The sequence below is a fragment of the Gymnoscopelus braueri genome (assembly GCF_963280865.1).
Source record: "Gymnoscopelus braueri genome assembly, chromosome: 3".
Lineage (NCBI taxonomy): Eukaryota > Metazoa > Chordata > Actinopteri > Myctophiformes > Myctophidae > Gymnoscopelus > Gymnoscopelus braueri.
Genome location: NC_137612.1, coordinates 14,794,560 through 14,822,536, shown reverse-complemented (window position 1 = coordinate 14,822,536; position 27,977 = coordinate 14,794,560). Strand labels below are relative to the sequence as shown.

Here is a 27,977-nt window from a genome sequence, read left to right as displayed (position 1 = left end):
ACTCAAACAGTGGACCATATTCACATGGCGGCCATGTTGCTATTAAGTCAATGAAGTGCCACCCCGGTTGCCACCGCAAAGGGTTGGCACTTTCAATGTAAAATTCCAAAATGGCCGCCGTGTGAATATGGTCTATTACAAGGGAGAGAACGGGGTGTTTTTTTTTTTGCGACTACGTCACCTGCTGCTTCTCTCCTTCACAGAGAGCAAAACGGTGATCCATAGACGAGCGAACAGAGCCAACTAGTGGAAAACCACTGAAAACTCAAAAACTCGTCAATGGCAGGCTGCGCCTTAGCAGAATCTGTCGAGAAATCTCGTCAGTGGCAGGCAAAGAGTTAACAGTGAATTTTCTAAACCTTTCCATAGTCTTTCATTTCCAGGCCTTTAGCAAGCATACGGTGCAAAAATAATGAGGCGCTTACTCCGGTGTGCCATTCAATGAATGCACCGAAACGGACTCGAGCGAAGGTGTCACATGACAAAAAGAACAGATCTACAAGCGAACAACGTATCACGGTGTGCAACGTGTTGTTGGCTTGTAGATCTATAATTTTTCGTCATGTGAGCAGCTCGTGCAGCGCAGCACTACATTTGACCATGTTACATATTTCACCTCATGTTAGACACAGACAATGTATATCCAAACATTTTCCAAAACATTTGATTAATTCCAAACCTTTTCCAGGCCTGGAAAACAGTTTTTTCCATTTTCAAAATATTTCCAATAATTTCTTGACCCCGGGAACCCTGTTATTATATTTAGGCAATAATTCCTTTTTTTAAATTAGATAATCAGAGTGTAGAGAGGCAGGTCAGAGAGAAGGGATACGGGTATCGGATTCTAACTCGGGTCCTCAGTCTACGAGTCGTGACTCACAAGGAACTGGTTGAGACACCAGAGCGCCTCTACTTGTTACAGGGTAAGGCTGAACGACATTCACTTGTGCTGTAATACATTGTGACTGGGTCATCCTTTTTTATGTCTGTCATAGTTAAAGGTAACCTCACTCCGTCAAATGGAAGAAGCTTGCGACACACATTTTGTTTCACAGCGTACTTGCATCTGAGACTTCGGGCGCAGAATCGATGACAGACGGAGTTTCATTTTTTCAAGATACTAGGCAGGTGATTGGATGATCCCGCCCCTAGCAGCCGCTGATTGGTTCGTATGCGCAGCGGTTCGGGCAGCTTTACTCTGTGAGCAATCCCAGACCCTCCTTCCTGAAACCAAATGCAATGCAATGCATGAGATTTCCGGAGGGAGGGGGTGTTTACCAGGCTAAGTTAAAGGATCTACACCATGAATTAAAAAAAAAAATTAGATATTTAATATCATATGGTGTATGTCCCTCAAACCTTTTTCAAAAGGTTTGAGCCTAAATCATCACTCAGATATACTCATCCCAAGTCAATTGTCTCTGGCTTATACAGCACTTTCAGCTGCAATACCAAAACGTCCTCTTGGGCAGGGGGGGGGCTACTGAGCAATTCTGTCTGGCCAGCATCAATGCAATGGCAATGCAAGTGATGTCACTTGCATTGCCATTCTGAAATGGCCTGTTCAGACACACCCATTCTGAAAATCTCTGAAATGAGAATGAATGACTGTATGACTGAATGTTAAAAAAATATATTTTTTGGGGTACAAGAGACACTGGGGAGCCCCAAAAATACACCCCCCCCCCCCCAAAAAAAAATGAAATTCATGGTGTGGCCCCTTTAATTGTCAGAACAGTACGACTTCTAGACTGCAGGTGATTTGTCTAAATTAGTGTCGAGGTGGATCTCCAGTAATAACTTCTCTCTCTCTCTCTTTATTAACCAGTCGCATATCCTGCATGATTAATAAGGTCGTCCTTGATAAGGTTTCTTTACAACACTGGAGGTTCGGGCCGCTACGCTACGTGGCCCTCACACACCGCCGATCCGACTGATTATACCCATATATGGAGATCTCTGCATCCGTCAGTCCTTGTCCCTTTTTATGCCCATATACGGAGATCCCTGATGTCATCGGTTTATGCCCATATATGAGCGTGCCTTTTTTTTGGGGTCCATATATGGAGCCGACTGATTTGTTTGCGCCTGTTGCCATGACGACACATTGAGGTTAGACAACACACTCCATATTGGGGCGTAGCTGCATTGGAAACTCCCTATTATGATGTAGTGACATGAGCGTAACCTCATCAGTGTTGCCAGATTCTGTGAGAGAAACAAGCAACCAGGGCTAGGAAAACCAGGCCAAAACAAGTGACTATGGGCCACATGCGCACTTTAACATATACATCAGCTATTTGAAAATAACAATCTACAAGCTCACAACGCGTCGCATCGCGAGCTTGTAGATCGGCTATTTTCAAATAAAATCTTGCGGGGAAATTATAATAAACAGATCTGGCAACCCTGAACGTCAGAGGTCCGCTCACCGGACTGTCATCCCTGTCCTCCCTTAATAATTTGATGACCAGTGGACCGGTAGGCAGCGGTTCCGGTAGGAGACATAAAGGAGACTCTTTGTGTCTCCTACCAGAACTGCTGCTGCCGGTCATCAAATTATTGGCTTAGGAATGCGACAAAAGCACGGGTGACTTATCGATAAAAAAAAAGTCTTAAGGTCCTTTCACACGGCAAGCGGCCAATGCAATTCATTTTCAATGAGAGGCGGGCGATTATTTGGGACGTGCGGAGAACTTTGGCTATTCAAAAATAGCAGATGTACAAGCTATGAGCTTGTATATCTGCTATTTTTGAAAAATTTAGAAAATGTGTGCAAATCTTTGAATATATATATATTTTTAAAGCGAACATTTGTAACTCAGATCTGGGGGGTCCCTGGAACAAAATATTTTTGAGATGTGGGTCCGCGGCCAAATAAATAATGTTGGGGGTCCTTGACATAAAAAGTTTGAGCACCACTGATAAAGAAACATACGTTTTTTTCAGAATACTGTTGGGATTTAGAAGACATTTATAGAATCGACTTCAGGTTTAAGGCAGTGGTTCCCAAACTGGTCCCCAAATACTTTTGGGGGGGTCCCCAGATGATTAGCTTATTAATGTGCGACATTGTTTTCTCACTCAACAGTAAACAAACCATCATACAGTATAAGTGTATACAGGGTATCTGCACATTTATAGAGTGACAATTTAAGGACTTTTAAATACCACTAAAATTAAAATAAGACTATTGCTGCGTCAAAAGTAATCGACAAACTGTACGAAGTCAAACGCTGGCCAAATTGGGAAAATAGCCAATATACAAGCTCACACAACGTCTCGCCGAACCAAACAAAATGTAATGCCTCAACTCCTACAATTCCAAGTGCTTTTCTCTCCTTCCTTGTCCACAATCGAAGACTGGCTGGTAAAGCGTTGTTTTTCTCTCCTTCCTTGCATACGGCGTGGCTGACCAGCGTCATATTTCTTGTGCAAGCTGACAGCAGGCCAAGGACCTTAATAATAATAAACTTTATTTGTATAGCACCTTTGAAAATGCCATGTTTATTGCAGTCAAATGATACTCCATCTCTGAATGTGTTTTCGGCTGTTTGCAGTTTGAAATTGAAATACTTAGATTTTTTATCTCTACTTTCTTTTATTACAGTGAGTTCAAAAATGAATCCAGTAGCTGTTTCTTTGCAGCTGTCGCCATTTTGTACAAATAATGTTTAGTTTAATGGCGGACTGTTGAACATGTTCAACATGTTCTACTTGTAATGTTAACACATCCACTGCCAAGGGCTAATCTCATAATGTACTCACCAGTGCCAAGGTGTTTTTGTTGTTTTTTTCATGTCGCCATAGATCTTGTCAAAATCCTTAAGATTGAGCGCTACACGGTCTGTTTACATCCGCGAGATCTCCCTGTATCTCCCAGTGAAAACCACGTGTCAAACGGGGCATCCATGTTTGAGTTAGAGCGGATTACGTTAAACAGTGAAATGCGAGGAGAAAAAACTACAGGAAGAGAATTGAGTTTCAGTTTCGTCTGTAGAATGGGAGCGGGCGTGATCGTCAAAACCGGATCCCAAATAATTCTATTTCCTGTCATCAAACCGGAAACGGAAGTGGATCAAAAAAATTCCGAAAGTGCACCCGGACCGCGCATGCGCGAAAAGACCGCAGCCCGTAGGGCTACGGTCTCGGCGCTTAACAGTTGGATTTAACGGCCCGTAGGACTACGGTCTTGGCGGTTAATGTGTTAACATCGTTTTAGAATAAAATGCACATCTTTTAAAAAGTACTGCCACACTACGGCAAACAAATAAAAAACATGCAAAACACCCAAATAAAAACACATCAAGAGGTTGCCTTGCTCCTGGAAGTTTGACACGGACACCAAGTCTGCAAAAGACACGTTGTTAAAACACTATGTACGGTAATTGGGTCAGTTTTCATTGAAGTATGTTTGCAAGTGAAATAGGCCATAACACAGCTTTTGTATACTGCCATATCTAGTGGCATGCGGCCTCGATTGCTTCTCCTGTATTGCACAAGCAGCTTGCATGAATGCGTTTGCATTTGTCGGAATGGAAATGCATTGGTGAAGTGGTTTCAGTTAGTTAGATAGATATGTGTACCTCCAGGTGCAGCAAAACAGGAAACGTGACATGTCAGTAACTTGATCACTGGTTTCAACATGGCGGCCTGCGTCACTGTTGATCTTCTAATGTGAAGAACCTTGGACAACCTTGGAAACGCTTGGTCGAGGCTTTGATTCAATCTGAGAAACTCCTCTGCCTGGCTGTAGCCCTTCTTGGTACGCTTGGGCAAGCCCTCAGCGGTGTATTTTTTTTTAACAACATCTACAGCAGCCTCCAGTTTGGACAGGATCTCCTGTAGGTCCTCCTGCAACTCGGGAGAGACAAGGCTTCCGTGTCGATTCTCTTGACCGTTTGACAGCTGGCTCTCACGGGTCACTCAAATGCTGGCACCGGTCCGGGTTGGCCTTAACCTCCTTACAGAGATCGTAGAGTTTAGAGGCTATCATACAGATACCATTCACATCCACTGTAACATTTTTGTTTTAACATGCAAAATCTGTGGAGGTACTTCCTTGGCCTCATGGCAGTGTGCACAAGAAATACTAGCAAGACTATAGCCCTGAACAAACACAAACACACAGAGGGGGGGCAAAAACATAGTCCTCCCCCTTTTGCCTTCGGCCTGGTGGAGATAAATCATCAATTTTACTCTTGTTTGACGTCTCCCTTTAGCGTCCGCTTTACACGGGAGTAAGGGCTGAGCGTGTCGTCCATTATGAAGTCATAGAGGATTCGCCAAGCCCCCAGAACCCAGTGGTTTCATTAAAGCCAAATGGACATGTTGGTCATTCATGGTATTGCAGGTGGGGCCACTGTACATGAACGAGCCCATGGGGCTCCAGTGCGTCACAGAAGCCCCAAATAGGCCTCGCCCATCACATTTTCCAATACGCTTCCAACCCGGAAGAAGGGGTGATTTCAGCCCATGCGCTGGGTGAGCAACTCAATGCAAGTGGATGGGAGGGGATATCCGGTGCCCTCTCTATTATTTTTAACTACGGGATTCACCCACGACGTGTAGTGAGGCAGATCGTCGTAGTACTCCGCCGCGATCTGCTTCACCAGGGGCAGCCTGCGTCCCGGGATGCTGGGGAAGTCGTGGTGCTCGTTGTGGTGGTACCCCACGTTGAAGGTGAGCAGGTTGAGACAGCCATAGTAGGAGTAGGAGGTTTCGTGGCCCTTAAGGAACATGTTGTGCTCGGCGATGGATGCAGGCCCATCCCCAGCATGGAGCCGGCCAACATGTAGACCACGGGCTTGACGCGCCCCACAGAGAGTACAGCGCCACGTCGAACTATCCACAAGGCTGGATAGGCCTTGAGAGACTAGGATTTCCATGACTGACTGGAAAACGAGAGAAGGGCGAAAGGAGAACAGTTTAGAGATGGAGAGGCCCCTGTAACTGAACAAAGACTCGATCACAATGATTACTATCACAATATACACACTTACAAATGGTGGGTTGTTCTGTCAACCCGGTATGTCTGTGGCGTCCTTCGTGCCTCTCCTTTCCTTGGGTGGATGTCTGTTCCTTGATCTGGAGAATTTGCTGGTTTCGTATTATTTTGGTCGTGTCTGTTGGGTGCCAGCACCGCAGCGTAGTCTTAAGTTGTAGACCTACATTGCGAGTTGTTTCTGTGTGCTGGTCAGTGCACGCATACTGGTTAGGGGTAAAGGAAGATACACAAAGCCAGTTGTTAGTTGAGAAGTGGTTGTAGCGGACCCAGCTGGCCATTAAGGTTGAAGTCTGACTGATGATTTGAAAGATACTTCATTTGAAATTCACCGTAGAAACTAGTGACAGAAAAAAGGCATAAAATGCATATCAATGATCAAATCAATACAATAATCCAATGAACGTCAAATCAATACAATCCATAAACTTCATCAAATGGCATAATCCATTTGTCCATAAAACCCATAGCTACCTTAGAAAAATAAAAAGGAACCAACCAGAACAATAACCCTCAATGACAATAAACAATAAGATCACTCTTGATAACAATAAGACCAAAAACAGTATAAGCAAAAACATCAGAAAATACCTTGTTCCCCTTCCAGCTAGGTGCTAAACCTTGACCTTCTGTGGGGCATGTCGCCTTCGTCTCCTTTGTGTTTGTCCGTCTTTTCCTTATTCCGTCCTTATCAAACAAACATTTTGAACCTTGTTGTGTGAGACAGTCCTCAGTGTTCTAACCTCCATCACAGCTTAGCTCCAATCAATCTGATTCCCTGCAGCTGGTGTACCCCCGATTGACACAATACCTTCAAAATAATTACCTTCCTGTCTCCACATTAACACAGTGAATATACAGATTTCAACAATAAAAGCATTAACTGTGGGTCCGTGACAGCTTTGGCCCTGGTAGCAGCTTGTGGGACAGATTTGGCCCTGGTAGAAGCTTGTGGGACAGCTTTGACCCTGTTAGCAGCTTGGGTTGGCTGAGGCTGGACAATAGCTGTGCAGCTCGCTCCTGGTCACTCCCAAAACACATTTTTAAAACAATGTTAAAAGCCATAACACAATACAATTATCTGAACACAGTCATGCTTTCAATAAACCAAAAATATATATGTTTTAACCATTGCGAGGTTTTAGCAACATTTTCATATACTTATTTCTATTAGAGCTAGGTTTAGGTGGCTCTCCCGTTGTCTGGAAACTGGAGGGAGAAGGAGTCCTTGGGAGGTGAAATATGGCGACCTTAAAGACACCCTTACGTTAAAAAAGAAATTGTGACTATCAAATAATTGCCATTAGACGATTATTATGTAATAATTGTGACAGGCCTACCAACATTAACCGCTGCCAGACTTAACTTGAGCCTGGGGAGGGACTGTCCAGATGCGAAGCGATAAGTTGTGAGCTTGTAGATCTGCCATTTTCGGCAAATGGTCCCCCCCAGAAAAAGGATGCTAGGGTTCAAGAGGTTAATAATTAATAAAAAAAATATATAAAAGTTCTAGCGGCCCCCCTGTAATAACTCTGAGGACACATCCCCCCCCCCCCAGGGGTTCCGGACCCCCTGTTGAAGACCCCTGTACTAGAGCATGCCTCCTGGTGGAGATTTGCACTCTACTGAGCGCACCTTTTCTAGTTTAGAATAAAATGATAGCAATTTGATTTTTGCAGAAATATACAGCTATGTTCTTAACGTTTTTGGCAATGAGCTCTTGAAGCAACTGTACAGTGGTAACAAGACACTGGTAACTACAGTCATATAGCTGGGAACTACAGTCGTATAGCTGCGTAATAAAAGGGATTTTTAGTTTGTCTTAAATTTTGTGTGGAATCAAATCATTCTTGTCTGATTTTGTTTCCCCACAAGAATATAGAATTTTGCTTTGACCAAAATGACAGACTGCGTATGTATGTTGTTTACTGTGTCATTCTGAGCACACACACACACTTCATTTAAAGGAGAATTTTGGACTAAAGTTTTCTTACCTTTTCTATGACGTTATATCTTAGGATGAATGGTACAGTAGAAAATTTTCATAACTCCACCCCTGAGCCGCCACAGCTTAAAAGGTGCGCGGATAGGCCTTAGGTTAGATCACATATTTTAATATCTTTTTTTTAATTTTTTTTGGTGAGATCTGACGTTCATAGTTTTTTTTTTTTTTTGGGACAGTGTTCTGTCACTATGAACGTCAGATCTCACCAAAAAATTAAATAAAAAAAGCTATTAAAATATGTGATCTAACCTAAGGCCTATCCGCGCACCTTTTAAGCTGTGGCGGCTCAGGGGTGGAGTTATGAAAATTTTCTACTGTACCATTCATCCTAAGATATCATAACGTCATAGAAAAGGTAAGAAAACTTTAGTCCAAAATTCCCCTTTAATGGCAATATTTGCACAAGCTACTTGAGGACGACGTCATTTGTTAAAACTGCATAAGAATCAACATTCCAGATAATGATATGATATGATCTCTGTCGGGTGGAAACCTCATGTGTCAACTTTTCAGGATTCGAATTCAAAAACCGCAAAAGTACCAGATCTGCAAGCTCGAAACACGGCACGAAGCGACGCATTTTGAGCTTTTGATACTTTTGTAGTATGATCAAGTTGGGCGTTAATTTACGAAAAAACGCAAAAAAGTTCAAATATGGACATGGAGGTTTCTTTCCCGACAACGATATAACAAAAGCTACCTGGGAGAATTGAAGTGATGTCATATATTTGTAGGCTGTGTTTTCTCACTGCTTGCATGGCGATATGTTTGCACACTCTTGTTTGAATTGCTGTATCCACTGGGGCTGGGCAGATGACCGGCAATATATCGAAACCAGTGGTTTTCAACCCTTTTCATATCAAGGTCCATTATTTATTCGGCATTTGAGCCACGGATTCATCACCGTTTGATGAGATTTAGACTCTCGGAACCCAAAACGTAGAATATTTTGTTATTGGATAAGATTTTATCCACAATTTCATCCATGCTGTATTGATGTTGGTACCATAGGAGAGATGACAGGCAAACGTTGATCAAAATAACAATTATTTAAGTAATGTAGATGTTTAACAATTTTACTTCATTTAACACTCAAGAGTTAAAGATCTATAAGGGCCCATTTGGTTACCAACTCTCTATCATTTAGCTGGGGACCACCTGGAACCCCCTCAAGGACCACTGGTGGTCCCCGGACCACTGGTTGAAGACCCCTGATCTAAACAAACATTTAAAACCAAATAATCTCGCTTTGTTGGTTAATGGAATAATTGATAATCAGGTTTTGTTTTTTTATGATCGTTTTTTTATGGATCAACATGAAAATTTATTATTTTATATAATCAACTAAATTGATTAGTTTAATTAACCACTTAGTAAATAGTCCCATCTACAAGCTCACTGCACATCGAGCTTGTAGATCTGCTAATTTCACTATGCATTTCTAATCTTACCCGAGGCAAAAAGTTTTGAAACAATCATGATATCGATTTGAAGTCATATGGCCCAGCCTTAGTATTATCAACTCTGTCTCTATTTAGACCTTTAAGGCTTGAATTTATAATCTTTTATTGGGGCACAATCGTTTTCTTTGTTTTTTTTTTATAGGATGCCAATATTCATGTCCATGTTGGAAGCACGTTTTTTTACGTTACATCACTGGTGATGATCTTTTTGCATGCCTGCTGAAGAATGTATTTTTGATGAATATGCATTTATATACCGTGATATTATAACCACCTGGTGTGACTTTATTTGTATTTTTGTCAACTCTGCTGCACTTAGCAATAGTGTCTCCATGTAAATTAATTTGTACTTTTTAGGTAAATTGTAATGATAAAATAGTTTTTAGAGGGGATGTTTTAAAAAGGGATTTTATTTCATTTATATGTTTTGGATTATATTATATACTCTGATACCCTGATTTGCAGTATGTATATCTTTGGCAGAGATAACAAAATGCCCTTTTCAAGAAATTGTAATTTTGACAAAGCACTGCATCTCAATAAAATGATCTTATCTAATCAAAATGTTGTGGAGTGAAATATCCATTAATTCCTTTTTCATCACAACTACACTGCATCAAAACGCTTACAAAAAGATCACATGGATTAAAGTTCTCAGTCGCCAGGACTGATTTCCAGTGGTGTAAAGTAATAAGAACATTTACTAAGTACTGTACTTTTGGAAACGGTACAATTTTGAGGTATTTTTACTTTACTGGAGTATTTCCAATCTTCAATACTTTTACTTCTACTCCACTACAATTATTTGAAAACTTAAATTACTTTGTAGATTGATTACAAACAAAACATACAGTAACCACTTCAGCCCTATATACATTTCGGCCATTTGAAAATGGCACAAGCTCGCATTGTGAGCTTGTAGACTTATGTTGGTAGATTTATTTTTATGCATTTGAAGTGGTCAAACTAGCAATATGTTCACAAGCATCTTCCATAAACCCCTCTTGGGGTATTTCATAAAAGCAATGGTTAAAAGACTCAATGTGTGATTTCCTCACCCTAGTTGGCAGTATGTAGAACAGCAGGAACAGTATGACTAAAACATCATTTTACATATTGTGTTAAATGTTTACGAAACACAGCGCTAGTGTGTGTGGGGGCTCCTTCAATGTTGTTTCACTAATCATAATATAATAGGTCATACAAAATCTTTTAGTCATGAGATATTATTTTGCTTTAATTCCTGCATCAAGGCACTTACAAAAAGCTCAACAGTGTTGTGCTGTGACCCAGAATCAGTCAGCCAGCCCTCATGGTTTCCTGCAAATAAAATCAGAAAACTGTGTGAACTGTATTTATATCTATTAATAGTTCATACATTATGCTTACCTGGTCAGTCCAAGTACAGATGGACTTTAAAGGGACTATTGTTTGCCTTTGGTTACTCTTTAACTATATTTAATTGCTTTTTAAATGTGTTTTCATGATCAGTTTCTTATGCACTTTGTCTTAAGGGATAGATCACCCCCAAAATGACTTTCTATCTATCGATTACCCCATGGAGACTTGACATTCATTACCAAGCCAATAATTTGGCTTAGGAATGCGACAAAAACAAGAATATCCATGAATTCAACTCTCCATGGGGTGACTAAACGATAGAAAAAAAGTTTTTGGGTGAACTATCCCTTTCATGCTTAAATATGCTACACAAATACATATGCTACATCTTATTCTCCTAGAAGGAGCATCTGACAAGAGGTTGCACACAGAATCCAGTGTTGGATCCATTTGGATACAAATTAACACACAGGATTTTACTGTGCACACTTTGGAACAGCAGAGTGCAGACTCACTCCCAATCTTGACGACCTTGCAGCCTCATGCAAAGGTTAAAATGTCATTTAGAGCAGGGGTCTTCAATGTTTTCAGGCCAAGAACCCCCTCGCTGAGAGAGAGATGAAGCAGGGACCCCTCTGTATTGTATAAAATTGTGTTTCAGATAAACTTTTGCTGCCCTTTTCCCCCCCTACACATATAGCTCTTTGTAGCAGATCTACAAGCTCACAACGCCTCACGCTGTGAGCTTGTAGATCGGCTATTTTTGGCTAAAGTTCTCCTCAGATAAGGGATGCTAGGGTTGAAGTGGTTAATGTAAAAGGAAAAAAAATCACACAAAGATTTGGCAGACCCCCTGTAGTAACTCTGAGGACCCCCTAGGGGTCCCGGACCCCCTGTTGAAGACCCCTGATTTAGATGGCATGTTATGTAGACAACACATGCCAGGTTCATGTGTTGACCTGGCATCCTGTCCACCTGGTTTGTACAGATATATATTTTTTTAATATACTATTTAGACTGATGATAGGTTCTTGGTTTACCTATGATCCTATTTCTTCTATGCATCAGCCAGTTACACCATCTCACACGAAGTTTAAACTTTAGTCTAGTAATAGCTTAAATGGCGTTTTAAATATATAGTTTAGTGATACATAAGTATGTATGTATTACCTGGTGTTTACCTTGCTTAATGTAAATCTCTCTGGATTAAGAGTGTCTGCTAAATGCCTAAATTGTAAATTGTTGGCACCAAACATTAAGAATGCCCAACAACACTACCGCCCTCTACTGACCATCTTTGGTATAGCCCATGAACAAAGTGTATAAACAAACAGAGGGATTAACAAGAGGGACTTGAACAAAGTTTTATTTTTTTTCTGTAAATAAACAGCCATAAAAAATTACTTAAACAACTTTTTGGCTTTAAAATCTAGAATATGAAAAACTTATCCTATAAAATCTGCATTAAAACAAAACATAACAATACAGTATTACAACAAAATTGAATAATAATTTAGGGGGGTTTTCAATCTATAACTGGAAGTCGGCTATACTAAAGACAAAGAGGACATTAAAGAAGAGTTTGGTTCGTCTCCCGGGCACAAAGTTATATCTTACATATTGGAGAGGCAGCATGTTTATAACGATGAACACTCTCTATGGTTATTATTTATTGAAAGTTGGAGACAAGAGCCCTCGCTCAACTCCTTCATCACAAATAAACTCACAAACACAAAAGCCTGATCTATACTTGGTTTGCGTGCCCAGTCCACTCACCGTGAAATCTGCTGATCGACAAGCTTACAGAGCTTACAGGTTTTCGGTCTGCGTACATTACAACACCGGTACGCAACTTGATGGCTCTTTTTTCGACCAACGGGAACGACAGTAAGTGAACCGTGTCATGCTGTGAAATGCTATTTTACAGGTTCTGGATTTGTTTCCATACATTAAGGGCCCCCTCTTGCGCGTCGCCTTAAAAAGGGATAGTTCACCCCAATTTCTTTTCGTATTTTCTATCGATTACTCACCGCATGGAGACTTCAATTCATGGATAGTTTTTGTCGCATTCCTAAACCAATAATTTGACGACCAGCAGCGGTTCCGGTAGGAGATTAAAAGGACTCTTTGTGTCTCCTACCGGAACCACAGCTGGTCGTCAAATTATTGGCTTAGGAATTTGACAAATACAAAACAAATATCCATGAATTCAAGTCTCCATGCAGTGACTAATCGATAGGGGGGAAAAAACATTTTGGGGTGAACTATCCCTTAAAAAACAGTTTAGGCATATGGGTTAAACCTTAACCCATATGCCTAAACTGTTTTTTTTGTTTTTGTTTTACAATTTTGAAAAATATTTTAAAATAGTTCAAATAGCCGATCTACGAGCTCACAACGTGCCGAGGTAGATTGGCTATTTTCACTATTTAAACTATTTTTTTTATGTTTTACTATTGTTTTTCAAAATAGTAAAAACAAATGCCTAATAGTTTAGGCATACTGGGTTACGGTGGCCTGCAAGATAAGGCCCTATGTCTCGGTTTTTCAAGCATGGTTCTCAGAACCTAATTTGGGCCCTGCTTCAGGAGTTAGTACTAACACAGGTTATACGTTCACATTTTTAAAAAAAAAGAATAGATCTACAAGCTCACAATGCATTGCAATGCACTTGCGTTGTGAGCTTGTAGTTCTTATTTTTGAACCATTTTTAAATGGAGTTTATTTTATTTTTGAATGACATACCTCTCCCCGCTGTCAGGGGTGGTTCTTCTGGTTAGAATAGAAATGTGAAAAAAAAACTATAAAATCCACACACCAGAATACTGCTGCCATCGTGGGTTATCTGTGCAGATTTTATAGTTTTTTCATGTTGAATTCTGGGTTCAACCCTTCATAGTCGAAAAAGAGGGCCATAAGTAATAAATCAGGCAACACAGATTCCAGTTAGGCGCCAGAACGGGCGCAAACATCAGACAGAACAACTATCATTTTAAATTGCTGGTTGAAACTTTTGGGAATGATGTGTGTTTTTTTTTTAAAGGCACCATTGTGACATCCTGGAACGTTTCCCCTATTCTGGTCCATTCTAAACAATGGGAATGAATTGAAGTTACACAGAGGTCCTTATTGTTTGCTCAGATGTTATCCCAAGAAAACCTGTGTGACATGGTGGTGTTGTGTCTTTTTAGAGTCTCAGGTGGGGTACCGGCATGGTGACGTCGCGGAAGAACCGGTGAACCAGGGCGTTTTTGGCCGATAATCTCTTGTTTGGATCGTATGTCAGCATTTGCTGTGGAGGAAGGGAAAAAACAACAAACAAATTATAACATTGAAATGCAAATTATTCATTACAACACTTATTTGGGAGACCAGTAATAAGAGACTATTTGGGGACTTTTAGTATTGAATATGATGTTCGTCTGACAGTGAATACATTTTCCAAAATGTTTTCAGCTAGAGATTGTTAAGGGAACGACATGACAAGTGGCAAGTAATGTGACTGACTTTGATAGTATGTTATGCATTTTACAACATTTTAGTTGGGTTTCAAACTGTGTTGATTTTGACAGCAAATTTAGTTTTAGTCATATGTAGTCACATTTTTAGTCATATTTTAGTCACTTGAAATGTTTTAGTCGACTAAATATCATAAAACTATAGTCGACTAAATCTATAGTTGATTTTGTCGACTAAAATGTATTTTGGCGGTGCCTTGATGGCGTCGTAATGTCTGATTTTACACTTGGTTGCATGCTGAAAATAGTAGATCTACAAGCTCACAACGCGTCGCAACGTGTTGTGAGCTTGTAGATCTGCTAATTTCAGAGCGCAACACCCGAGCGCAACCAAACATAAAATGACTGGTCTTAGTTCTACTGGATCTCTTCTCTTTTTTTTTGTTTTTCCAAAAATGGCAAAGACAAGCTTTTAGATTGTTACGAAACAAAGAGAATTTTCACCTATAATGACATGCCCAAACTGGGGACCCAACGTTCAAGTGGTTCAGTATAAGTAAAAGGGGGAAATTGCAGCTATGGTAAAGAAAACAATGTACTCACGGCGATCAGCTCCCGGCCGTCCTCATCCAGGAGCGGCACCACTTTAGTCAGATCCTGCCGGGCCCACTTAGGGAAGGAGGGCTTGTAGTCGGGCATGGAGGTCACTCCCGGCCACACGTTCTCGTCCGGTGTGCCCAGGGTCCTGAAGATCCTGAAGAGCTGGTCGATCTCTGAATCTCCTGGGAACAAGGCCCTCCTGGTGATCTGGGTGACAGGGGCGGGCGGTACGGCAATTATGAGATTTTTCGCTTTATTTATTTAAAAAACAGTTCAATTTTTTTTTTTAAGTTGAAAAGAATATTACCATCTCAGCAAAGATGCATCCTAAGCTCCAGATGTCTACAGCTGTTGAGTAGTATTTGCAGCCCAGGAGAATCTCTGGAGCTCTGTACCATAGTGTTACCACCTAAAACATTAACAGAAGCATGGGTTAGGAGAATTTAATAATCTAATAAGAAAACTATGAGAAAACCATATATACCATTCCAAGTGATCTAAAATGGTAAATGGTGCATTTATTTAGCGCTTTTATCCAAAGCACTTTACATAGATTGTGCATTACATTCACCCAGTCACACACACACACATTCATACACCGATGGCGGAGGAAACCATGCAAGGCACCAACCTGCTCATCGGGAGCAATTAGGGGTTCAGCGTCTTGCTCGAGGACACTTCAACACTAACTCTGGGGGAGCCCCCCAGCCCGGGATCAAACTGGGAACCTTGCGGTTTCCAGTTCAATCTACCCATGAGCCACTGCCGCCCCATCTAAATCAGAGATTTATTAAACTTATTATAAAACTTTTTGCACCAAGGATCACTTCCATATAATCAATATTTTTGCAGACCATCGTTGCTAAAGAAAAGACCCTTTGATTCTTGTTTCCTGATTTATTAAGGGCTTTTCACACGGGGAGTGATTTACATGCCTTGTAATTCATTTTCAATGAGTGGCGAGGGGTAGGAAGGCGCCGGCAATCTGATAGGCTGAGCGACAAGTGGGTACAAGTGGGTACACTCCTGTGAAACTGTCGCGTTTATACTCGCCTTGCGCACACGCCCGTGACAACAGTGTTGAGCTTTTTAAACGTTTAAAGCGCATCTATTCGCACGAGGAGCGCAGTGCGACCTCCACCAAAACTTTTAGTTTGATGTGAAATAATCGCGATGCATTTTTATATTGTTTATTCGAGTCGCTCCTGGTGTGTGTAATGACCTCAAGACTTTACAATAGGCTCAGTTCTGTTTGTTTTAAAGAATGGACTGTTGTTAATATGAGCAGGGTTAGGATTAGTAATAAATCTTCTGGAGTACAGTGCACCTGTATAGAGCACCGAAGTCTGACGTAGTTCACGCATCCTACCTAGGTCGCGTTTTTTTCCCCCCCATTTTGAATTCCCATAGACGTGTTTAATATCAGGTCAAATAAGAACTGTGTTCCAAAAATAAACAAATGATCCCGGCGGTTTGACTCTTATGGATATGAAGCATCAACTGACGGTGAGAAAACGCTAATGTAACTTACGCCAAAGTAGTTAAACTTTCACCAGAAACAGACTGTATCAGATGTTATGACCCAATGTTATTTTCCATAGAGAAATTACTTCCACGACCCAGGGGATGAACGAGTGACGTCAGGACTTCTGTACTCTATTGCTCACCTCGTGAGTGTATGTGCGGACAGGAACGCCAAAGGCCCTCGCCAGGCCGAAGTCTGCCAGCTTGATCTCGCCCTGGGCGTTGATGAGGAGGTTCTGAGGTTTCAGGTCTCGATGCAGGACCCTGTGAGAGTGGCAGAACGCCAAGCCTTGCAGCAGCTGGAAAAGGTAGCTCTGTGGAGAACAACAAAACAGAGAATGCATAGAGTTTACACTTTAACAGAGTCCAGACAGTCTTGGGAAATATAAATACACTGGACATTCCAATATGCTGAACCGAGAGATACAAGAAATCACCAATCACCACTCTTAGATGATAGTGGATTTTAGATTTGTGTTTTAGGTTATTCGATTTTTAGATAGACAATTGCATTTTTTAGATTTGAAGTTTTATGTTGTAATCAGCTAAATAATTCAATGTTTTTAATGGCACTTGTCTTTTTTAAACCTGTGATCACACTGAAGGCTGAATAACCATACAGTCACCAACTACTTTATTAGGTTTGCTTGTCCAACTGTACATTAATTAATTAACACAAATTTCTAATCAGCAAATTACATGGCATCAACTCAATGCATTGGTGACAGAGACAATATAAAGACACCTCCTAACATCAGAACAAAAAAATATTAAAGGTTTTCCCTTTAATGGTGGTGGAAAAACATCAATAAAGCATGTGTTGTTCTTTTATTTTAGCTAATGCTTACCTTCACCAGAGGTAAAGGGATACCGGAGACCGACGAGGAGTCCATGAACTTCTTGAGGTCCTGGTGAAGGAACTCAAACACAAGGTAGAGCTTGTTTTCTGTGTGGATGACGTCACGGAGCCTGGAAGAGTTTTTACACACAGAGAGTCTAATGTTACCGCGTGAACTCTGAACTCTTGACAGATGGAAAATGTGAGAGTTTAGCATTAAAGCAGGCGGGAACTTTCAGTGACTTACTTGACGATGTTCGGGTGACTGAGCTCTTTGAGGAGGGAGATCTCTCGGATGGCAGTGCTTGGCACGCCTTCTGTTTCCCTGAATAAAGAGCATCAATCATGTTTTAATTGAATACTTTATTAACACATTAAGACCTGAGGCCGATTCTACAAATGTCTTCTAAATTTTAACAGTTTTCTGACCTAAAAACCTATGTTGCTATAATATCAGTGGTTCTCAAACTTTTTCATGTCAAGGACCCCCAAAATTATATGTATTTGGCCACGGACCCTTATCTCAAAATATTTTGTTCCAGGGACCCCCAGAAGCAAAGATCTGAGTTACAAATTCACGATTTTTCAAAAATAGAAGATCTACAAGCTCATAGCCCGGCACTTGGAATCTGAGGGGAATGAGATCAGTGGATCTTCCTCTGGTGTTGTGCCCGTGGGCATCCCTCACTTACTTTTGAGTAGTCAAACAGGTATACATGGGCACTGATCCATGCATTTATTTATCATATATGCTTAAATGTGGAAACTAAATCTAAGTTGTAGCTTAACGATTCACCAAATGCAGCACAGTGCAGAGGGGAAAACAGATTGTACTATGATAGGACTGTATTTTGAGCTTATTCTTTATATAGAATAACATTTTGCTATGGTAAAGGTTAAAATGTCATTTAGATGTTATGCAATTCAGCATGTTATGTAGACAGATGGCAGGTTCATTTGTAGATCTGGCATCCCATAGTGTGTATAGTTTCAATGTACAGATTATGTATTTTGTGATATTATACTGTTTAGACTGATGATAGGTTCTTGGTTTACCTATGATCCTAGATTACTATTACTATACATTTGATGTACTAACTCGTGTTTTTCCTTGCTTACCGTAAATTGCTCTGGATTAAGAGTGTCTGCTAAATGCCTACATTGTAAATTGTTCCTAACTAACTATTCATTAATATTATTTGAAAAATGTATAACATTTTTGCAATGTGATATAAATTGCCTGTCAATGAATGAAAAAATAAATATAAATTAGCTGGTATCAATGCATTAACTAAACTAAGGTAACTCTGTGTTTCAACTGGACCAAATCATGCACTAAAGTTGACATTTTAGTCCATTTAGTGGAGTGGTTCTCAAAATGGGGTCCAGGGACCCTCTAGTCTGGGTTGCTTGAGGAGGGGGTTCCAATCCAAATGGACCTTTGCACTTGCAGGTCTGAAACTCTGATTTATTGATTGAATACTTTATCAGCAGGATGCAACAAAAAAAAGCACAGGAAAGTACAGTTCAATATGCTATATATGCTATGCTTCAATATGCTATGTCTGCTAAGAGGATTTTAAACCCAAGAAAGCCTATGGCTTGTTTCCATTGGGGTCCTCAAGAGTTATTGTGAAGGTCTTTGAAATGAAAACGGTTGAGAACCACTGGTTTATAGTCACACAAAGCTGTGTTGATGCAGTTCGTAGCTCATTGTTTATGTTCCAACAGTGTGTACATCCCATCATAAACCCAAACAGACATGTTAGAACATGTTCAACCACACTTACGTGTCCAGTCTGATCTTCTTCAGAGCAACAGTCTCTCCGGTCACTTTGTTCTTGGCTTTATAAACCACTCCATAGGTTCCTTCTCCTATCTTCTCCACCTTCTGGAAGGCGTCCATGTCTGTCTGTCTGTCTGTGGGGACGGATGATCCTTCTCCCTCCTTTGTGTTGATGAGACAGTTAGCTCTCTGCTAAAGCTACAACCAGACCAAACAAACTAAACTAAACAAAAGGCACTGACTTTGAGGTTTAGCCGCCCTGCTAGCTGTTGTTAGCTACATTAGCTTCTACATCCACATGAAGGTACAGACCCCCCCAGACTAACGGCTTCTTGTTTCCAGGGTTACAGTAACAGACAGACTCTATAAAGTGGGAGATGATGAACAGTTATAATCTGATCACATAATAAACAAACCAACCGTCTACCCCGCCGCTCTGTTCCCGCGTTACACCAGGGTGCGCTCGTTTTGTTTCAGACCACGCCCCGAGCAGGCGTGACTCTATGTGGGCAGCGGTGTTGCCAGATACTGTGAGAGAAATAAGCAACCTAGGTCATATAAACGAGTAGTAATCAAAAAGACAAATAGGTACAGTAAACAGTTGGGGGTGGGAACTGGGGGTCGGTCAAATGAGCACTTTCTAAACCAGCTATATTTGAAAATGGCCAATCTACAAGTTTACAACGAGTCACATTGCGTGTGAGCTATAGATCTGCTATTTTCAAAACATCTTGGGGGATTTTTTTAAACATTCTAACCTGGTAGGGGCGGCCATAGCTGAGTGGTTAGTGAGCCCGCCTAGGGAACCAGCTGGCCCTGGTTGCCCCAGGTTCGATTCCAGGCTATCCCAGCATATGTGCCGATGATATGAAATTTGTCCCTGAGCAAGACTCTTAACCCAAATTGCTCACAGGTTCTCATTGGAAACAAGACCGCAAGGACTTTCATGAACGACCTGTTAAAAGGATTTATCCTTATCCTTATCGTAATAGGGGTCCCTGGCACAAAACATTTTCAGATGGGGGGTTAGGGACAAATACATATCAATTCAGGGGTCCATGAAATACAAATATTTCAGAACAACTGGTTTAAAAAAAATATATATATATTTTAGTAACAAGCCCCAAAAAAACTAGCAATATTTCAAGTAACTTCCTAGAAAACCAAGCCCAACGTCGCTTATAATAAGCAGACATGGCAACACCAGACAGGGCTACAACTTGACTCAAAACGAGCGCTCTAAAACGCCGCAAGGGTCACGTGATCATAGACGTCATGCCGTACTTGCCTACGTCACTGACGTAAACCGTAAAGCATGCGCCGCTGTCGCGCACTGTAAATAAATAGCCGATCTGCAAGCTCAATGGGATGTTGTTGATATTATGCGGTCGACTGTTCTCAAACTTTAAGAAAAATATATTTTTTATTTCAAGAAGCTCGAGTTTGGTTGGTTTGCACTGAATGCATAGCATAGGCCACAGACAGGTTCTATTCTAAGTGCTCAACAGAAGGTGGCGCTAAATGCAATGAATATGGATGGACGGTAACCGCCATCAAACTCCCAAAAGATGAATAATATCATATCTCTGGAAACAACAACAACAAGATAACCATAAGCAGCACCTCGTCTCATTCAGCACGCTTCGAAGTTCCATAACGACACCATGAACGCCGGTTCAATATTTAGTGATATGTTCGAAAAGCAAGGTAAAAAATACTGAATATAATAATTAGGCTACATTGTAGTTAGCCCTGAAACATGACAGTCATGGATGATCTTCAAAATAGTGTTTGTACTTTCTCCCTGTTTGGTCCGTACATCTACATAAACGTTCATATTTCAAATATAAAGTGCTTACCTCATGACCACAGATGTTACAATTATGTACGGGCCCTCAGAAGTACACGTATCTTCCGTATTGTTCAATAAAAAGCATTTTAATCCGGTCGGTGGCCATTTCTCAGTTGTTGTTTTTTACGTGACCCTATTGGTTGGGAGGTGTATTGCACTCTGATAGATTGTAACTATGAGAAAATGGCAACCGATCGGATTAAAATGCTTCTTATTGAACAATTCGGAAGATACGGGTACTTCTAAGGGCCCGAACATAATTATACTACTACTGTAGCCTACATCATTGTTTCTTAAACATTTTTCATGTCCCACCAAATTAATATGTATTTGGCCGCGGACCCCCATTTGAAAATGTTTTGTGCCAGGGACCCCCTTAAGAGAAGAGTTGTCAAACTGTTTAGGGAATACAGCCGATCAAAAAATAGCCCTGTAAAGTAAACTAATGTTACACAGACAATTGTCAACTTGAAGAAGTTGTAGCAGACCTGATTGTTATTGTTTCAGATATTATGTGGTGCAGAGCCTAAAGCAGGGGTCAGCAACCTTTTTGACATGAAGTGCCATGTTTTTATGTTCTTCTTGATAGTCAGTGTGCCAAACCAACATACGTTTAATTAGTTATGACACCACATGAAAATATACTTCTTTATTTGTTTTCTTCTTTAGAGATATTTTCTTTCACATCAGGATGTAATGATCATTAGATACAGAGCAATTAATAACCACCTATATCTGGTTTATTTGGTCAAAGACCCGAATTGAAAATATGTTGTGCCAGAGACCCCTTTAAGAGAAGATTTGTCAAGATTTGTCATCATTTTTTAGAAATAGATCTGCAATCTCACAACACGTAGCACAGCAGCGTGTTGTGAGCTTGTAGATCATCTCATTTTGCTGGGGACCCCCTGGAACCCCGTCTTCAAGGACGCCTAGGGGTCCCCGCCCGGACCCGACTTGGAGAACCACTGCATTAACGTTAAATGTCCCAAACAATCGTCCTCTTTTTGTCATACAGGCTTGTCTAGCAAAGGGAAACATGTCTAAATTCAGTGATCAATTCAACGATAAATCCATTGACGTCTTCGTCCCCAAGTGGCTTTTACCCCTCTGCCTCATGGATGCTACCGCGGCACCGCCCTGCCCTCTGGATGCTGCCTTCTCTCTTCAGGAGGACCTGGACCACACCAGTCTGTTTGCAGAGAGCAGGCATCCTAACAGGGTCCTAGAGGGCCTGAACAGGCTGCGGCTCAACGGTGCCTTTTGTGACGTGGTTCTGTGCTGTGGGGGACAGGAGTTCCCCTGTCATCGTAACGTACTGGCCTCCATCAGCTCCTACTTCGAGGTAAATGCACACCCCTCAACTTTTTTTGATTGATTGATTGAGTACTTTATAATTAGAAGTCAGAAATGTAAGGCACGGTCGGCTGGCGTAGTGGTTTGGGCACCTGACAGTCCTTTGCTGCGTGTCACTCCCCATCTCTCTCTCTCTCCCCATTTCCTGTCAGTCTACTGTATACTATCAATAAAGGCAGAAAAAGCCCCCCCAAAAAAATCTGAAAGAAATGTAAACGCACATGGTACAGTCAGACATTTAGGCTAAAAGGATAACAGAAAAAAGTCCTGCGGACTTGTTTCAATGGTGGTCCTATGTAGTGGTTTTTTTTCATGTAGTCCTTCAACGAATCCATTATTTTCTTAGCGATTGTTCAATCCATTACTTTTCTGATTGATCAAATAATTGAGAAGCAGTTTTTTATTAAATTATTATTTTTGTTTTGTAATTGCTTAGACATCAACAAATCAATAAACCATACTTTGTCGCACAACTGAATGAACTGAAGTTGGACTGAATATCATGCTATATTATCCAATCAAATCATTGTTTGATTGGAAAGATAGGCCTAAACCATGAACACTCCATTGAGCCAACCATTCAAACCTTTTCAACCGGCACACAGGTCATGTTTACAGCTGCCATGATGGAGTCCAGACAGCAAAGGGTGGTGATCAGTGGAGTAGAACCGCAGACGTTTGAGGCGTTGGTGGGCTATGCCTACACTTCAGAGGTGGTCATCTCCACGGCAAATGTGCAGGTAATGTATGATCATAATCCTTATTCCAGGGGTCTTCAACAGGGGGTCCTCGGAGTCACTACAGGGGGGCCACCAAATCTTTGTGTGATAACAACTTTCTTTTCTTTCTTTTTTTACATGAACCACTTGAACCATAGCATTCATATTCTGGGGGGAACATTAGCTGAAAATAACAGATCTTCAAGCTCACAACATGTCGCAGCACGACCCGTTGTGAGCTTGTAGATTCTTCGGTGAAGAGGTTTGGTGTAGATGGGGGGGGGGGGGGGGGAGAGCAGACCAAGTACACAGAGCCAAAGGAGTCTATGAAACCATCCATGAAATCTATGAAAAAAGTTTAATCTGCAACACAGTTTTATTACAATATTTAGTAGGTGTCCCTGCTTCATCTCTCTCTCAGCTAAGGGGTCCTTGGCCTGAATAAAAACATTGAAGACCCCTGCCTTATTTTCTCCATTTTTGTACGACACCGGTGCTTATCAAACACATTTGGTTGATTTGGTGTAGGAACTGCTAGCAGCAGCAAACCTGTTGGACGTGACGGCTGTCAAAGAGGCGTGCTGTCGCTACATGGAGCGCCACATGGACTTAAAGAACTGCGTAGGCATTCATCTCTTTGCCGACGCCCACTCCTGTAAAATGCTGGAGGAACTCAGCATGGATTACATCCTGGAACACTTCAGTGACATCTACCAGCAGGTCAGACACTGAGGGATACATGCATACATATGTCTGTTGACTCTGTTGTCGACCTTTTATCCTACTAGAGGCTCACATCTAAACCCTACGTTGCACCGCCGATCCGACCAATATGTCTTGAGTATAGTGTTGGGGGATTTGTCAGAGTACCCAGTGTACCCGTCTGTCTCTTTCGTGGCCATATATTGTTTATGGTTTATTGTTTATTTTAGATCCCCATTAGCCACTGCCTCAGCAGTGACTATTCTCCCTGGGGTCAAACAGTACAATTAAATAAAAATACAGTGCAATTAAAAAATATAATTGACAAGCAACAATAAATAATAATTAAAGAACCAATACAATTCCCATGGTGGAATATGCATGGCACGGTGTCCTCTTCCCTGAGCCAGGCCTAAACCCGACCGCATATATATATATATATATATATGGAGATATATTTTCTGTCTGTCTGCCTGTGTCCCTTTTATTATGCCCATATATGGACATATCTATCTGTCAGTCCTTGTCCCTTTAGGCCAATATATGGATATTCATGATGTCATCAGTATATGCCCATATGGGCATGGTGATATGCCCATATAAGGAGACCTCTGTATATGTCAGTCCATATCCATTCTATGCCTATTTATGAAGATTCCTGATCATCAGACAGGTCTGAGGAAGAGTCTGGTGGCTCGAAACGTTACACAAGTAAACGTGCATTTGGGAGCAGCAATATTGGTGCAGAGATCTTTTATTTTTATATGCTGTTACTGCTGTTTTTGATCCAGCACCCAGCCGAGTAGGTTTGGGATGTGCGTGTCTTTTGGCTGTTTATCGGCTTCTCTCTCAACTATGGGAACAGGGTCATAATCTATAATCTAATCTACTGTTTCTACTCCTAGGAAGAGTTCCTCTCTCTCTCTCTCTGTGGACAAACTGACAGAGATTCTTGCCAGTGACCATCTCAATGTTCCCAAGGAGGACATGGTGTTTGAGGCTGCCATGCTGTGGTTAGACAAGTGTCCTACCCGCAAGCAGTCGCAGAGCATTGAAAAGGTCAGTATTTCTCAGTCTCTTGTTGCCAGATGATCAGATCAGCTCCACCTACCGATATGTCTGGGGAATTCTAAATGGAAGGTAGTCGCCACACACACTGTATTTATACATATTATTGGACTCATGGGCTCTGGAACTCAATAAATTACAAATTAAGCTCTGATTATACTCTTATATAATTGCATGTCTTTCACACACACATTGAATCTGCATAATTATGGTAATTCCTGGTACTATGCATGATTATTATTGTTATTGTTATTATATAATGTTCACCCAATATTCATTTGGACTTGTATATAATGAAGTGTTGTATTTGTTCTTGAAGGTGATAGAGCAAGTCCGTATGCCTCTTATCAGCCCCTCTTACATCCACAATGTGATAAAGTCTCTGGAGGTGATGAAGGAAGACTGGCGCTGCCAGTGGGGCTGCCAGAGGTTCCTCTATGAGGCCAAGTTCCAGCATCTATGCCGTCCCCCAGCTATACCAGGGCTCTACCGTCCCCGAGCACGCCCACGCAGGACCACAGGTACCCGGCCTCAGTGCCTCACACGTGCATGTTGCAGTAACTAAGTAAGCACATGTACTTTGTACTTGAAGGTGCATGTCACCCATTTTCAACCCAATCTTCAAATAATTGGTCCTCACTAATGACTCATTATAAGGACTCAATTTCCGTCTGCTCACTATGCATCTTATCTGGAAAGTTAGCACGCTGAAATAATAATAAAAAATAATAATTTTATAATCTGGTTTGAAATGACCAAACCTGGGTGGCGCAGTCGGTAGCGCTGTCGCCTCACAGCTAGAAGGTCCTGGGTTCGATTCCCGCCGGGGACGCTGTGGGCGCTGGGGGAGTGTCCTCTCCTCCGTGTCATCAGTGCCCATATCCTAGGTGGGGTTGGCGAAAGGGCCTTTCTGTGTGTGGAGTTTGCATGTAATGCGCCGATGTCCGTGAGGACGGCGGTCACAGAATATTCCATGATTTTTCAAAGGTACAGTAAAAACGCTGTTTTTGCTGGCAGCAATGGCACACTATTACACTATTGCTCTGGCAGTCAAAGAGTTAAGATGAAAATGGAAAATTATTAATGACAGAACAATGGGTTCTACTTCTGACCGCCAGAGGCAGTGTTTTCAACACCTGGATATTCATCGCGCGCTCGCGCATAGGTCGAATATTAATACCAACAAAGTCACTCGTGACCTGTGTACACGCACGCCACCTATATAGGTGCGGTGTACACAGCGATCATCCTCTTTCATCTTTTCGCCTTCAGAGCGTAGGTCGATCAACTGCAGCTGCGCGTGGAGTCTCGCAACCAACACTGTTGGAGCTACGGACTACAGGTTCGTCCTCCAGAGACTGCGTAGCCTGCTTTATACATTGGATACATTGAATTACCCCGTTATAGGGGCATCGGGAAGAGAGAGAAAAAAGGGGGAAAAAAGGAAAGGAAACAGCCCTGCAGCGGTGAATGGAGCTAGCGGCTGCTTGCTAGCATTGGAGCTAACGACAATAACACCGTGAGCTTTCCCCGCTCCACCGTTGTTGTTGGACCTGGCACGGATAACTTGGAGCCATAGCTGTACATTTGCGACGGTGAGTGCATGTATTGTGCTGTTTACAGACAAATAAAGTAAAAGGATTAGCGTTGAGGGCGCATCTCGCTCTGCCGCTTTAAAGGACGTGGCGTGTAGCCCACCGCCATATAGCCTCAGCATAGTAAGTGTTTCCCACTCCGCTATTGCTTGTCGCTGGACGAAAGAAAAAAGTATCAGCGTTGAGAGTGTATCCCATTCTGCCGCTTTAAGGAACCACGTGCGGACCACCGCAACATAGCCTCAGTATAGTAAGTGTTTCCCACTCCGCTATTGCTTGTCGCTGGACGAAAGGAAAAAAATATAAATAAAGTATCAGCGTTGAGAGTGTATCCCATTCTGCCGCTTTGAGGAACCACGTGCGGACCACCGCAACATAGCGTCAGCATAGTAAGTGTTTCCCACTCCGCTTTTGCTTGTCGCTGGACAAAAAAAAAAAAAAAAAGTATCAGCGTTGAGAGTGTATCCCATTCTGCCGCTTTGAGGAACCACGTGCGGACCACCGCAACATAGCCTCAGCATAGTAAGTGTTTCCCACTCCGCTATTGCTTGTCGCTGGATGAAAAAAAAGAAAAAGAGTATCAGCGTTGAGAGTGTATCCCATTCTGCCGCTTTGAGGAGCCACGTGCAGACCACCGCAACATAGCTTCAGCATTGTGAGTGTTTCCCATCCACTGCTGCTTGTCGCTGGACAAAAAAGAAAAGAAAAAGAGGAGCAATGTATGACGGCTGTGACACCTGTAACACGTGCTCGGCTGTTCTGGGATCAGAGGATGGCCATGACCTGTGCCCACACTGTCTTGGCGTTGGGCATCTGAGGCAAGCCTTGACGGAGGATGCTTGCACTAATTGCTCTATCATGTCTTTCGCTGAGAGGGAAGAGAGGTTGGCTGCGGCTGAGGAGGACACCGAAATGCCTTCCTCAGGAATGCCAGTCTTGAGCCCTGCAAAGGGTCTTTCTAAGCGCCAGCGCTCATGTAATGAGCCCTTAGACACCAAGAGGATACGTCAGGAGCATGATCCATTGTCTCGCAAGGTGGACACATTGACCTCTGAGTTTGCTCAGATTAAGGCCCTTCTCCTCAACCTGCAGCCTGGTGCTCCCCGCACCGATGCTGTGGCCCCAGCGCCTCCACTCCAGGTCAGAGATGGGGACTATGGCCATGATACTGTCAATGTTGCTGATCAACATGAGGACGATGCTATGTCTATTGCAGCCTCGGACTCCCAGTTTAAGTCCGGAACGGCAGAGCATGAGGACTTAGAGGAATAGGGCGGGGGCGGGTCCCCCACCCGCTCAGTGGCAGGCTCTCAGGGATCTGGAGCAGATACTCACGGGCCTGGGACTGGGCTCTCTGCAGCTAGGGAGGCTGTTCAGCTGGCTTTATCACAGCTTGGACTTGATGTCCCCCCGGGGGAGGCCCCCCCTCCTAATGCCTTCTTCGGGCACGCTCAGCAGCCCTCTTTCAGTGTGCCAGCGTGTGAGAACTTCATCACTGAGCTTCAGATGTGTTGGTCGGATCCCAGGTCCAGGGCCTATGTCAACCTGTCACGAGACTGCAGGGCCTTGGCGGCCATGGACAAAGCGGGAGAATATGGATTGGACCACGTGCCGGCTATGGACCCTGCCGTGGCGTCCTTAATAGTGTCGCCGGATGAGGCCCTCA

The 27,977-nt window shown here is 42.2% G+C and overlaps 3 protein-coding genes across 4 annotated transcripts in view; 1 reads left to right on the top strand and 2 right to left on the bottom strand.

Annotated features, from left to right (window-relative positions):
• The window catches only part of LOC308080678 (sphingolipid delta(4)-desaturase DES1-like), a 252,203-nt gene extending 244,101 nt beyond the window's left edge, over positions 1-8,102 (bottom strand). For both annotated transcript variants that reach the window (XM_080422600.1, XM_080422599.1), the window contains exon 1: positions 3-8,102. In XM_080422600.1, the coding sequence (XP_080278726.1) occupies positions 5,469-5,888 (420 nt within the window). In that variant the 5' untranslated portion in view covers positions 5,889-8,102 and the 3' untranslated portion in view covers positions 3-5,468. The remainder of the gene's footprint in view (positions 1-2) is intronic.
• A 5,055-nt stretch (positions 8,103-13,157) lies between these two features.
• On the bottom strand, positions 13,158-19,459 carry cdk2 (cyclin dependent kinase 2). Its single transcript, XM_080423986.1, has 7 exons — positions 19,024-19,459; positions 17,481-17,558; positions 17,244-17,364; positions 16,539-16,709; positions 15,179-15,280; positions 14,875-15,078; positions 13,158-14,105 (listed from the first exon to the last, which is right to left on the bottom strand). Exons 1-7 carry the CDS (start codon positions 19,137-19,139, stop codon positions 14,001-14,003), a joined length of 897 nt encoding a protein of 298 aa, XP_080280112.1. The 5' UTR covers positions 19,140-19,459; the 3' UTR covers positions 13,158-14,000.
• A 2,434-nt stretch (positions 19,460-21,893) lies between these two features.
• Positions 21,894-26,239, top strand: LOC308081827 (kelch-like protein 20; the record flags this gene model as incomplete). Its single annotated transcript, XM_080423450.1, has 6 exons — positions 21,894-22,216; positions 22,833-22,967; positions 23,475-23,666; positions 24,558-24,707; positions 25,036-25,237; positions 25,989-26,239. Exons 1-6 carry the CDS (start codon positions 21,911-21,913, stop codon positions 26,237-26,239), a joined length of 1,236 nt encoding a protein of 411 aa, XP_080279576.1. The 5' UTR covers positions 21,894-21,910.
• Between the last annotated feature and the right edge of the window lie 1,738 nt (positions 26,240-27,977).